This window comes from Pecten maximus, chromosome 5, assembly GCF_902652985.1.
Source record: "Pecten maximus chromosome 5, xPecMax1.1, whole genome shotgun sequence".
Lineage (NCBI taxonomy): Eukaryota > Metazoa > Mollusca > Bivalvia > Pectinida > Pectinidae > Pecten > Pecten maximus.
Window position 1 is genome coordinate 11925946 of NC_047019.1, and position 15453 is coordinate 11941398.

General features: G+C 36.2%; 3 protein-coding genes across 3 annotated transcripts in view; 2 read left to right on the top strand and 1 right to left on the bottom strand.

Annotated features, from left to right (window-relative positions):
- Positions 1-15453, bottom strand: part of LOC117327166 (activating signal cointegrator 1 complex subunit 3-like) — a 268184-nt gene that overhangs the window by 31056 nt on the left and 221675 nt on the right.
- LOC117327168 lies at positions 332-5950 on the top strand. Its single transcript, XM_033884021.1, has 6 exons — positions 332-994; positions 1573-1761; positions 2192-2318; positions 2662-2799; positions 3655-3715; positions 4447-5950. Exons 1-6 carry the CDS (start codon positions 893-895, stop codon positions 4853-4855), a joined length of 1026 nt encoding a protein of 341 aa, XP_033739912.1. The 5' UTR covers positions 332-892; the 3' UTR covers positions 4856-5950.
- The window catches only part of LOC117327167, a 74145-nt gene continuing 72950 nt past the window's right edge, over positions 14259-15453 (top strand). Inside the window, exon 1 of the mRNA XM_033884020.1 lies at positions 14259-14368. The gene's annotated coding sequence lies outside the window, so the exon portion shown is untranslated. The remainder of the gene's footprint in view (positions 14369-15453) is intronic.

Consider the following 15453-nt stretch of genomic DNA (forward strand, 5'->3'; position numbering starts at 1 on the left):
TCAATAGACACAACTTTAAATTACGCATTTTATCTCTCCAGAAATGCTGCTTAAAAATACTTTAAGGGCCATAAACTTTATATAATGGGTAAGGCAGCTCAATTCAATTATCTCTAATACCAGTTTTTTTCCAGATTTTTAAGGCTTACAAGCAATTAAGTTTGAACAATTCTGAAGTAGCTAAAGAAATTTTCAAAATAACAAAACCTTCCATTCTCTGTAAGACCGCATTCTCATAAATTACAGATTTTAACTTCATGAAATATTCTGATGTTGTCTAAACAATAAATAAATAAATATTCAAATATAAATATAGACCAGCCAAATTTAAAGCCACAAGGGTACTTGACATAACATTAAAAACAGTTAGATACTATAGTCATACATACACAAGAGGAAAAGGGATGTTTCCAGTATAGGAAAAACCTTGTTTGTGCAAATACACGGAAGTATTAATATAATTCACCGTGTAATATTCACAGAAGTGGTTGATGTCACATGCACTTGAACATCATTGACGTTTTATCATGAAGCAGGATCTCGATTTACCATCTGAGATGATGTTGTGTTCTGTTCGATATCTGACTGTACTTAATAATTATTTATAATGCGAGACTAACATCCATGTCATTTACAGCAATGAGCGGAGTGCGAGATATACAAACATCCGAGATACATGTGTGTTCTAGGAATTAAAAGGACTTGATTTTAAATATTGAAAAGTTTGAATATAGAAACCTGAAAAACCCACCATATATACATTTTATGATTACCAGGACTGTACAATGTCACAAAAACCAAGGATTTGACAACATTTTACCTGCAGTCACACAGGAGATACATTTCTTGTATATGCAGGGTAATATTATAGAAATCCAACGCTGTGGTCACCATGTCCAGAACAACAATACTGTGGTCACTAATAATGTTGGTAAAGATTGTGTTGGTCACTGCTGGTCAGTATCAGAAAGTTCCAGAAGAGTATCTTAAACAAATCAGGTCAGTAAAACATCTTTTTTTAAAAAGGGTTATTTGAATGATTGAAAAGCTCATCAGTGGCAGAAATTGGAAAATGTTTATACTACAATTTCAGTAACTGTAATGTTATGATATCAACTCTCAATGCAAAATTAATGCATCTGATACACAAACATACTGGTAAAATGTTATGTGAACTTGAATCAATTTCTCAATGAATACTAAACAAACTTAATTTTGATACTGTTGTTATCAAATTATTTTGTTACTGGTGATTAATTAGATATATTTCTATACTTTTGATGCTATTTATCCATTTTTGTGATCAGTGTTGTTGACTGACATTTTCAACTCTAAAAGTATAGTTAAATAAATTATGATTAATCAGGTATCTAAAATATAAAAGTCCTTTGAAAATTTAGGAAATTTATGAAGAAATTGCAGTTATTCCTACATGCAACAAGGAGTTCCTTGCAGAAAGGGTCAAAGGCAAAATGTGACCTTTGACCCTTTTATATCTTCATTTTCATGCCAGTTACTAGGTTCATTGAATATCATTTCAAACATAAACTTTGTATGGTATATATATATTGTTCAGGTCAAGACAACCAGATGGTGACTATCCAGTTTCTCATATGCAGTCCTCATCAGTCTGCAAGTCAAACTGAAGGTCAAAGTCAGACTGAACGTGAAGGTCAAACTGAATGTCAAGGTCTTCAGCAAGTCAGCAATTGCAGTTTGCAGATCAACTCAAAAATCACTGAACTTTTCTTCACTAATGCTGTAAGTTGTCATTGTGACTCAGCTAGTCATCATTATGGTCTATGAGAGACAGATTTAATACTGAAATATGTTAAAAAATGCCATTAAAATGTGAGCATTCATTTTTTATTCTAATATTATTATATACTGTATATACTTACATTAACAAAGTCCTTTAATTTTTTGAAATGTTATTAATATTCCTGAGGAATGTCACTTTAAAAATACACTCAAATTTCATTTAATCTTGAATTTCTAATCTTGATCTCTGTTTATTCCAAAACTCTGCTTAACAAAGAAGAAACAAATTTGGTGGTAACTTTTCTATATGATATGCTGGATATATATTTTCATGACCCCATTGATTTTGTGATAAAAAGGTTTGACTAATATCCCTTAAATATCCAATAATTAATTTATATAATCTTTATATTCCTTATTTGATTGTTAGACAAGTACCGATGGAGGTGACCAGGATATCTCAACTTCGTATCGGACACTCCTGGATTTTTCTTCCATCAACAATTCCATCAAAATCCTTCCTAGCTCCCTTTTCATACCAGATCTTCTTCTCAAAGGTATCTATTATATTTTCTGTGAAACAAAACTATAACTTTCTGGAAATTAATTATCATAGATTTGATGCATGTTCAGCGTTTCAGTAAAGTGTTTTGATAAACCTATTTTTGTAGCAGTGAATACCCTGTGCAAAAAAATCCAGATACATATGCTCTGAACAGATATTCTTTTAATACGTACAACACTCTCAACTTATCCACTAATTGGTTAAAAAGTATAAAATAGTATCAGGCTGAGGGTTTTGAACATATATATGTTACGTATAATTTCAATAACTATATTTTTTCAATATTGAAAAAAACTGAAGTACCATTAATCATTTTATATTTTTTCATCATAAAGGAGCTTTTATCTTTGACCTGCGCTGTGGGACTATTGAGGCTGAGGTGGTAACCATAGGACCATCTAAGGTCACAGCAGAACCAATCACACCATTGACTGAAAATATCTCAAATGAAACACCCTGGATTATCACCATTGGTAGGTAATTTGACATGAGTTTACAGAGGAGTATATTTGTGTTGTGTACCGGTATATGAAAGTCAAATTTCAGATAACAGGCCAAATGGGCCTCTTTTGGTCCTGCAGTTTCTCATTGTTTTCTGAACTACTTTGGTCAAGATGTGACCATACACTTCAGACCATTGAGTATAATGGTAGTCTTAGGTTTTCTCATTGATCTGAGGAATCAAAATTACAAGACTTGGTTATAATGAGAAATGAAACAATTTTATGCTATATTTAATGATTTAATTATCTTAAAGAATTGTCCTGACTTGACGTTGACCAAATCTTCATATATTAACCCTGGCAGTTGCGAGGATCTTGACGCCAACCATTGAATGATTTTTATTGGTTCTACGACAAACTGTTCAGTAATTCTCTCTAATTTTCCTTTTTTTATCCTTTCTTAATATTCTGATAACAAGAACCAGCGGAACCTACATGTGAAGTTTGATAAGCATCCCTTCGGGTCTTTCTAAGAAATAGTGGTAACAGACCTCAATTCTCATGCAGAATCCAAGATGGCCACATTTCGGCCATTTTGTTTTTCTAATCAAAATCTTTGGTTTGTTTGGTTTGTTTTTGTTTAACGTCCTATTAACTGCCAGGGTCAAAATCTAAAATGAATTGGCACAACTAGGGACCAAGAGGAAGTTAAACATGAAGTTTGACCTGATTATGGAGGACTAAAAATGAAGCAGATCTTGACCTGGACTAATTGAGATCAAAACACATTAAAACATAAGTATTTGAACAATTAATTCATTCATGAAAAATGTAATATTTAAAAAAATATTAGTAATAAACATTTGATGTAAATACTGTTTACAGGAATCCTGGCAGGGACTCTGACTATCTTTATCATAGCCTGTCTGATCTGCCAGTGCAAAAGGTACGTGAAATTCTTAAGCATCATTAAAAAAAATTCTATACTTCTACATACACACATCTTCACAAGTGTGTTTTATATAATCTATTTCTTGTTTCTCCATTGTAAAATATATATAATTTACCGATTACCATATACAGCTGTTTATACGCACTGTTTTTGGTGAAAACTGTTCTTGTAGTGGGGGGGGTGCATACTGCATAGATTACATTGATACAAAAGACTGTTCAGGTTGTTTTTCTCGATAATTGGTCTAATCGCTGCTATAACAGACTACAAAAGTCTGATATTAAATCTGGGCTGTGTTCTTATACAAGACTAAACACTCATTGAGAACTGCTAATGATTTGACTTGTCATTGATAATTTCACACCAAAACTTAGATTTTTGATTGGTCCTAGCAAGCAAATTTTGGACACAAAATTCATGAGACATTACTAATTTCTTTGGTGCGAACATTATACACCAGTAAAGACCTTTTTTAACTGTTATGAAGTGATTTTTATGTTAATACACTCAGCAAAGAATTTTTAAGTATTTTTAAGGTGATTTGTAGGTAAGTAAATAAAATTACACATTTTTTTGTTACTATTATGTTTCAAGTGTAAGGCTAACATATATATATCAGTATATACTAAATTTAGCCTGAAATAAACTTATTCTTTTAATTTTATGGGTTTTCCAAGCAAAATGTATGAAAATTTCATAAACAAAATCTGTGTTGCGAATTTCAGAAAGAGGTCTAAAACAGCTGCTTTATCTATCAAACAAACCCATTGCCCAAAAAAGTCCCATAGGGAGGACAAGGAATTTTGGCAACTGAATCCACAGACACAAGTAAGGGAAAGAGATTTCCAACCGGAAGACCAGCCAAAGGATAGAAAGGAAAGGAAAAGATATTCCTGGAATCTTAGACCTAAATCATGGAAAATAAAATGTAAGAAACAAACTTATGTTAACACAGAAATCCTGAGGAAGACGGAGCATGGAAAAGGCAGAGAAACTGATTCCACAATATCTATTGAAAGCCATGATAGTTATGTGCCCATGGATAATTATACCAAAGGAAAACAACCAAACTGTGGAAATGATAACAGTACAGGTACACAATTACCGAAAAATGACTTAAAATTTTGTTATTAACTAATTATATGGATTAAAAAAATCCATACAATGGAATACAATGTATGGAGAAATGTTCATAGATACCTACATAGGGTTGAATACTGGGAAAAGACCAAGTAGAACACATGGGCAGAAAGTGAAAGAATGAAATGTACAGTGATGTGGGAAAGTGCATACAGTGATGTCGGAAAGTACATAGTGATGTGGGAAAATGCATACAGTGATGAGGGAAAGAACATACAGTGATGTACTGGAAAGTACAGACAGTGGTGTGGGATAGTACATACAGTGATGTGGGAAAGTACATATAGTGATATGGAAAAGTTTAACAGTGATGAAGGAAAGTACATACAGTGATGTGGGAAAGTACATACATTGATGTGGGAAAGTACAGACATTGATGTGGGAAAGTACATACAGTGATGTGGGATGTACATACAGTGATGTGGGAAGGTACATACAGTGATGTGGGAAAGAGCATACAGTGATGTGGGAAAGAGCATACAGTGATGTGGGAAAGTACATACAGTGATGAGGGAAAGTACATACAGTGATGTGGGAAAGAGCATACAGTGATGTGGGAAAGAACATACAGCGATGTGGGAAAGAACATACAATAATGTTGAATAGTACACACAGTGATGTGGGAAAGTACACAAGTACACACCTAGATGTGGGAAAGTACACACAGTGATGAGGGATAGTACATATAGTGATGTGGGATAGTACATTAGTGCTCGGAATCGCCATGATATTGAAGATCGATTATCGGGCTGTCAAGATCGATCGATAATCAAGTTTCGGTTTGAATATGTGCTCAATATTGTTAGATTTTAGAAACAACACGGACTATTCGACCAGTATTATTTCGATGTAAATGGAAGTTTACTTAGCAACTTTGGAACAAATTGAATGCATACTAGATCTAGCGTGAGTATGATGAGCATATCTGAAATCAACATTTACCGATAGACCTTCATTTTTGTTGTCTTTCAATCACGGACGACTGACAGGGACACAAGTCCGACCGTGCATATACAAGCAAATCAGATTTGATAACTCTAGTCTGTATGTATTTTGGATTAAAAAGAATTTGATATGGTTATCAATTGATATGACATGTTGTTGTTACTTTGTTAGTGAAGAGAATTCATCGGAAGTTGATCCAAAGTTTGTTGTATGTAGCAAACGAAAGTGTTGTCTGTGACTCTGTAGTCACCATATTTACGTGTTGTGCGCATGTGACCTCTGCGTGACCTATGACGCACCAATGCCTGACCCGGTTCACCGACCACGATTACGTAAGGTAGCTACAACGCTTGAATGCCGCGTGGTTCAAGCGAGACATAACAAGAACAAGCGAAATGGATGTTTTATTTTGGTTTATTGAAGATGAAAGCATTCATAACAACAGTACGTATCTGAATAACTTCAGCCATTCAAATAAGAAACATATGAAACGATCTATTCATAGTCAAATTTCACAATCAAATTTTCAAGTGCAAAATTGATTATTGAATCGATCTTGGGTCCAACTCGATTTAATCAATGTTTCCGGTTATCGGTACACCACTATAGTACATATAGTGATATGGGAAAGTACACGTAGTGATGAGGGATAGTATGTATAGTGATGTGGGATAGTATGTACAGTGATGTGGGATAGTATGTACAGTGACATGGAAAAGTACATTTAAGCATTGAACGGCTTTCAGTTGGCATTCATATTGACTATGAATGCCAACTGAAAGCCGTTCAATGCTTATATTTACCATCTGCGATTTTTTATTTGTCGTGCGATTTTTTTTTTGAAATTTTCAAATTCAAATTTCAGTTGGCAGTTCATAAGCTGGTGAACTCGCAACTGAATTGGTAGGATTATATAGTGGCAGTGCCATACAATGGTAAATATATAGTGATGAGGGATAGTACATACAGTGACATGGGAAAGAACATACAGTGATGTGGGAAAGAACATACAGTGATGTGGGAAAGAACATACGGTGATGTGGGATAGTACATACAGTGATGAGGGAAAGTGCATACAGTGATGTGGGATTGTACATACAGTGATGAGGGAAAGTACATACAGTGATGTGGGATTGTACATTCAGTGATGTGGGAAAGTACATACAGTGATGTGGGAAAGTTTAACAGTGATGAGGGAAAGTACAGACAGTGATGTGGTACTACAGTGATGTGGGATAGTATGTACAGTGATGTAGGAAAGTACAGACAGTGATGTAGGAAAGTACAGACAGTGATGTGGGAAAGTACAGACAGTGATGTGGGAAAGTACAGACAGTGATGTGGGAAAGTACAGACAGTGATGTGGTACTACAGTGATGTGGGAAAGTAGACAGTGATGTGGTACTACAGTGTTGTGGAAGTACCTACAGTGATGTGGGAAAGTACATACAGTGATGGGGGAAGGAACATAAAGTGATGTAGGAAAGAACATACAGTGATGTGGGAAAGTACATAGTGATATGGGAAAGTACGTACAGTGATGTTGGAAAGAACACACAGTGATGTGGGAAAATACATAAAGTAATGTGGGACAGTACATACAGTGATGCGGGAAAGTACATACAATGATACATGTGGGAAGTGCACAAAGTGATACACGTAGTAAATATGGGAAGATGCTCGAATGAAATTTGTGCAAAATGATCTTTTAGGGAAATGTACAAAGTGATGAATATGGAAATGTACAAAGTGATGAATATGGGAATGTACAAAGTGATGAATATGGGAATGTACAAAGTGATGAATATGGGAATGTACAAAGTGATGAATATGGGAATGTACAAAGTGATGAATATGGGAATGTACAAAGTGATGCATGGCTGAAATTTGTATAACAGTCAACATTTTGAGCTCCTGATATGGATTAAATATACTGATTAAATGTACTGGGGGGCTATAGGTTTTTTTCCATCCTTTTCCATCCATCTTGTTTGTACATAATGCCAAAGACTGTCAGTGCTTTAGCAGCTTTATTCCTTGAAGGATTTTTATCAAACTTCACACAATGATAAAGGACCATGATATGTACAATATTCTGAGGGTTCTAGAGTCAATTTACGGCTACAATTTTTTGCGGGAGCCTGTAGGGAATGCAGGTTTAGCAATACCCAGTATGCTTTTTGAAAATTAAAGTTCACAGGAAATACACCAGATATGTATTTTTTCAAATTCCATGATTCAGTAAATAAATGTTTATTTAAATTTTATTCTGTGTTTGTATGTCATTCTTCAATTATCAACATTGCTATGTGTATATTGTTTTCGACCACCTAGCATATAAACCTGTTAAATTAAGCTACAAGTATAGGATAGGTTTAATGAAGACATTAATTCTTTTGAATGGAGATCTAGAGGGCCTTCACCTCCGACTCATATAAATTTTGAGGTACTTTGGGAGTTACCTCCCCTGTACTGCTTTACTGTGGTGTTTGAATGGATATCAGAACATAATTTACTATTTCAAAGAATTATTTACCTAGACTTCGTCATCAGTATATATGGGCAAACCCTATTCTTGTCAATATTTCAAATGAATATTTAAAAGGCAGGTTTTCTGCGGTGTCTTTTCTATAGATTTTAGACTTTTGGTAAAGTTCTTATGATTCCATGCATCTCCAAAATATGTGAATTTATGATTCTGGGATACAGGAAGCAAAACATTTAACGGCTGCAACAAATCAAATAAATACTGTAATATGAAATCATAACTAAGGTTTTAATCATTATTTCTACAGTCATTCTGTGCCTATATATCTAACTTCGCCCATAAGATATGGTTTGTGTACATTTATAGAGTGACTCTCATCTCTCTAATCCTGTCAACACTAATCCTATAAATAAAGTCACCACTTATTGTGTTGCCCCACCACTGTCACCACAAATCCTGTTAACCCACAATATCTTTTTAATCAAGATAATCAGATATTTCCATTGTTCTATACACTGCCCCAATTATCATATATCCATTTTAATTGGAATACAGATATAACTTGATTTTCATCTCCTGGGTTGTAATGATGGTATAGATGGATTATCTAGTAGGAATGAAGTAGACGGATTATCTCATGGATATGAAGCTAGATGTATGGATTATTCCCTGAAAATGAACTTGTTGATCAACTGGTACAATGTAATGAATGCAGATTGATAATTAACTGGTTCATTTAATGGAAACAGTTTTTTGGTTATGAAGTTCACAGTGGAAATAATGGTTGAAGCAAGTGTCCAAACCTTTCCTTTCTATGTCCCTCTGGCCAATATTTCATACATCTACTCAAATAAGTTAAATAAAATGTCATCATTTCACCGATCCTGATACCTCAGTTCAAACTTGGTTAACATTTGATCAGCTGTTCAGGAGGCGTAGTTTTTAAAGAGAACGCTGATGGAAAGAAACACAACTACAAGGAAATTACTATTGGGCATCTGCATTCTATAAATGCCTGGATCCATGTAGTATACATGTCTTGCTTTATAATACAGAGATTAGATGCAGAAGAAATTGTTTGCAGTATGCTTTACTCATCACATCAAGGTCACTGCAGGTAAAAAGTGTAATGTTTTCTTCCCAGTGCACAAATTTTTACTATCGTGAAATATTTTTTAAAAGTTCTTACCAACATACTGTTGTGCTATATCTATAAACTGTTATTGTGATGTCAAAATGTGTATCACAGCATACTTTTTGAGAGGGATAAGATAACAAGGGTTGATCTACACTAGGACAGCCTGATGTTGGAGGAAGATGCAGTTGGATGGACGCCAGTGTTTGATACTGCTTTACTACAAAACAGATCATCAACAAATCTTGGCACTATCTCTCACTTACGTTTTACTACGCTTCTTACTACATCTCCAAAAAACTGGCAGGACATCAAGGAGGCAACAGGCCCAAGACAGGGTATCTACCACCCTTATACACTACAGAGGTACCAGACAGGGTATCTACCACCCTCATACACTACAGAGGTACCAGACAGGGTATCTACCACCCTCATATACTACAGAGGTACCAGACAGGGTATCTACCACCCTCATATACCACAGAGGTACCAGACAGGGTATCTACCACCCTCATGTACTACAGAGGTACCAGACAGGTATCTACAGGCCTCATACACCACAGAGGTACCAGACAGGGTATCTACCACCCTCATACACCACTGAGGTACCAGACAGGGTATCTACCACCCTCATACACTACAGAGGTACCAGACAGGGTATCTACCACCCTCCTACACTACAGAGGTACCAGACAGGGTTATCTACCACCCTAATACACTACAGAGGTACCAGACAGGGTATATAACACCCTTATACACTTCAGAGGTACCAGACAGGGTATCTACCACCCTCATACACTACAGAGGTACCAGGCAGGGTATCTACCACCCTCATACACTACAGAGGTACCAGACAGGTTATCTACCACCCTCATACACTACAGAGGTACCAGGCAGGATATCTACCACCCTCATATACCACAGAGGTACCAGGCAGGATATCTACCACCCTTATACACTACAGAGGTACCAGACAGGATATCTACCACCCTCATACACTACAGAGGTACCAGACAGGGTATCTTCCACCCTCATACACTACAGAGGTACCAGACAGGATATCTACCACCCTTATATATTACAGAGTTACCAGACAGGGTATCTACCAGCCTTATACACTACAGAGGTACCAGACAGGGTATCTACCACCCTTATACACTACAGAGGTACCAGACAGGGTATCTACCACCCTCATATACTACAGAGGTACCAGACAGGGTATCTACCACCCTCATATACCACAGAGGTACCAGACAGGATATCTACCACCCTTATACACTACAGAGGTACCAGACAGGGTATCTAACACTTATATACTACAGAGATACCAGACAGGATATCTACCACCCTCATATACCACAGAGGTACCAGACAGGATATCTACCACCCTTTTACACTACAGAGGTACCAGACAGGGTATCAACCACTTATATACTACAGAGGTACCAGACAGGGTATCTAACACCCTTTTACACTACAGAGGTACCAGACAGGGTATCAACCACTTATATACTACAGAGGTACCAGACAGGATATCTACCACCCTTATATACTACAGAGGTACCAGACAGGGTATCTACCACCCTCATACACTACAGAGGTACCAGACAGGGTATCTACCAGCCTTATACACTACAGAGGTACCAGACAGGGTATCTACCACCCTTATACACTACAGAGGTACCAGACAGGGTATCTACCACCCTCATATACTACAGAGGTACAAGACAGGGTATCTACCACCCTCATATACCACAGAGGTACCAGGCAGGATATCTACCACCCTTATACACTACAGAGGTACCAGACAGGGTATCAACCACTTATATACTACAGAGGTACCAGACAGGGTATCTACCACTTATATACTACAGAGGTACCAGACAGGGTATCTACCACCGTCATACACTACAGAGGCACCAGACAGGGTGTCTACCATCCTCATATCTACCACCCTCATATAAACAAAAGAGGTACCAGACAGGGTATATACTAGTGTCATATGAAGAATAAATGTACCAGACAGCATTAATCATCCTCATACACCACTACCAAACAAAACAAGGATGGATAGTATTGCAACAGCAATACAAAGTCCCCTGTCTGACCCAGGAGTGCAACTATTTATTTCCCATTTTTTAAACTACGTGTTATACTGATCACGTATACCAAGTTTTGTTTAAATCGGAGTAGTGCTTTAGGATTGTCCGGACACGCCTCAACCAATGAGAAGCCGGCGGCCATTTTGATTTTTTTTTTTTTTTTTCGAAAAGAAAAATTGGGATGCACAACTACATGTTATACTGATCATGTATACCAAGTTTCGTTAAAATCGAAGTAGTACTTTAGGAGGAGTTGTCCTGACAAGCCTCAACCAATGAAAAGTCGGCGGCCATTTTGAAAATTGGTTTTTCGGAGAAAAAAAATGTGGGATGCACAACTACATGTTATACTGATCATGTATACCAAGTTTCGTTAAAATCGGAGTAGTACTTTAGGAAGAGTTGTCCGGACAAATCTCAACCAATGAGAAGTCGACGGCCATTTTGAAAATTGGTTTTTCGAAGAAAAAAAATGTGGGATGCACAACTACATAATATACTGATCATGCATACCAATTTTCATTAAAATCGAAGTAGTACTTTAGAAGGAGTTGTCCGGACAACTATTGCGTGACTGACAGACAGACAGACGGACGGACAGACAGACGGCCAGACAGACAGACAGACGGAGGGTAAACCTATATTCCCCCTGTTTTTCAAATGGCAGGGGACTAAAAATATCCAAACTTGGTGGTATTAAAGGGTTGAGAGAACAAGAACCATGAATCTTATGAGTTTTTACAATTCTGCAAGTAATCAATTTACAATGACAGGGAACTAACAGGGCACATGGTGTTACATTTGACCTTTAACCCTTAACCTTCACTGAAAACCACCAGAATAATCAGGTGTAGAAGTTGTTATTATGATACTGTGAAACAAAATATATTAGATCTGTTGAGGATTAAAAAAAAAATAATGTGGCTCATTCAGATTGGGTCAATTTAAAGGTCACCTTTGACCGTTTACCCATGACAATGACCACCAGTGAAGTTATCAGGTATAGAACTGTTATTAGATGGTGAATCGAAACTTTTTGTCAAGGATCTATCTGCTAAAGATACATACTCGCTGTCATTGATTCAGAATAGGATGAGCAGCGGGCATAAAATATACACAATATGATATTAATCGTGTACACGAAAGGATTTCAATACAAGAACTTTTTACAAATATATGGGGGGAGGGGAAAAAATGGAAAACAAAAGGGCAGCTTTCATTTAGTGTCAAATGGGTTAATTAACTCCAGCACATATTTAAATGAACTTTTCTTTAATTATTTCATTGGAATGATGTACAATACATACTGCGCAGTTTGTCTGTATCGCAAAATCTTGGTACGTACCCGTATTTGTTTCAGTCTTAGCAACTAATTGTTTCTGAATATTGTAGCAACTCGGCTATAGAACAATGATAAAATTCCGAGATGACGTCAACGACTTGGTAAAACATTCTGTGAACAATATCTATCAATCGGAACAAGATTGTTAACGAAAAATTTACATTACTGTATATCATCACCAGTGTTTCAACAGCAAAGAATCTGATTGGACAAAATTTCTCCAAAGCTGATAGGCCTTCCACAGCAAAGCAGCCAATGAAATACAGTCTTGAGAAAGACTGTTTGAAAGCATTAAACAAAACCTATACAAAAGAGTCCTGGCCAAAATTTATTTGCCAAACATGGCTACAGTTGATGATTTTTACAGATAAACTTCATTGTTTCTAACCTAGGGGGGCTTAGTTCATCTTAGAAAAACAATGGCACATAAAAACAGATTGTTTTAATAAAAAAATAACTAATAACTCAAGCTCAATTTCTGGAACAAACTTATGTTCATTAATTATACTGAGAAGATAACATTTTATATAGCAGGAGGCTATCACTACCGTGTGTCAGCCACACTCAGTCCATGGATGCGTCTCTGTACAGTAGATATGTGTAACTTGACCTGGCTATTGTTTGGAGTTGTGAATCTTTTGATCCTTCGGCCTATTGTAACACAACAGGCCTGGGAATACACAGACATGCTATCATCTTACAGATGTCTTTCACACGACACAAGACAATTAATTCTAAAACAATGCCCAAGTTTTATTGTCCATATTATGTAACAAGTCATGAGAAATGACAAAAAAAAAAAAATCCACTGAAAAAGAAAAAGAAAAAAAAAATGAAACCTGCCTTTGAAACTGTCATACGAGTTTTTGAAGACGATCATACAATTATATCTAGTGCTTTGTTGCCAGAAAAGACTGTTATATATATATATATATATATATGCATGTAGAAATGTATTCTGATCCAGTTTTAAATGGATATCCTATGTAGATGAACATTTTATAGATTTCAATTGGAAATATTCAATTTCTTTTAGGAAAATCAAAAAGTAATTTCCAATTGCTACCTATGAAAGGATGCCGACACTTATGTGGAGAAATGTACCAAATTGTATGATATTCCACATGCAACAAAGGAATCATATACTTATATTTTCCTGCTTTAGAGTTAAGACTGGAGTGTATAATCATGTAGGCTAATTCTCGTTGTATTTTGTCTACCACATATTAGTTCCAGGCCTGTACTTTGTAAAGATACAAAACTGATAGAGAAGAACTGAGGAAAGCTCTGATAGCTCAGGTGCTACACAACCAAACATATAAACATCCCCTGTTCTGCCGGTAGGCTGCTACCACAGGGTCACTAGCTACAGATGCTGGAAAACTGTGGAGGGGAGCCTCATCACTATCTTATAGCTACTTGTAATTAGCATTGTCTAATTAGTACACACCATTAATTAGGGAGGATCAGCGGTTGGGGATCCCCCAACACACAGGTAAGATATGTTTTTTCTTTATCATCTAATGATATTTAATACTACATGTATATTTGAGTATAATTAATTAATCAAACTTATCCTTACGATCTCTGTAAATGATAAACCGATGAACTGATGTGGAAAATACTGGGTTTTTAATGATAAACATATGAAGCTAAGAAAACATCGTACTGAAAATATCAGTGATTGTTTAACAAACTTCCTGAAACACCAATTAATTACCGGTGTAAGGTTCTTTTTATAGATTTATTTTGTATAATGTAGGGGAATGGGGCACATCATTAAGACTTTCATCCCTAAGTAGAGCAGCAGAGTTGTGTAATCAGGTTGGTTATACAGCTACCCCTGGTAATATAACAAGTCGGGGGTTAAACTGAAGACAGATTATAGTCTCAAACTGGCCTAGCCATGGGAGGAAAGGAAATCTATATCCGCACTCATTCCCATTCTCTTCAGATATTTGTGTAAAATGGCAGTAAGCTCGAGAATAGGATGCTTGCTTTGACCCAGAATAAAAGTGCTGAATGTAGCACTATTGTATGGAACTGCATCAAGATAAAGTTGAAAGCTGTGAAGTTACTAGTTACATTGCCTAGGTATATAAATATATACCTGTGTCAAATAGGCTATTTGTTTGCATGGAATGGAATTATTCAGGCAAGCTTGTACATTGAACAACCCTTTCTGACACAGGGTGTCCCTGAGTGTAAGCCTTCATGGACCTGCATTTATATAAGTTTTTAATCCGGCCATACAGTAAAATCTGTCACATGCGACCCTCCAAGAGAGGTAATAATTAAGGTCACATAAGACAGGTGGTCGCTTAATCCAGGTTCAGGTGACAAAAGTATAGTAAAGCATTTGGAGGTGAAAACACGGACCCTCTGATCAGTTCACTCAGGGAAGTTTGACCTAATTATATTAATATTTGGATTGCCTGAAAGCTACCTTCCAAATCATGCCAGTAATTAATTAATGGCATAATTGTACATTAACTAGTGTCTGAGAGATCAAAAGTCTTCTGATACAAATATTTGACCTATTGAACTCAATGACTATGTTTATGCTCCTAACTTGAGGCA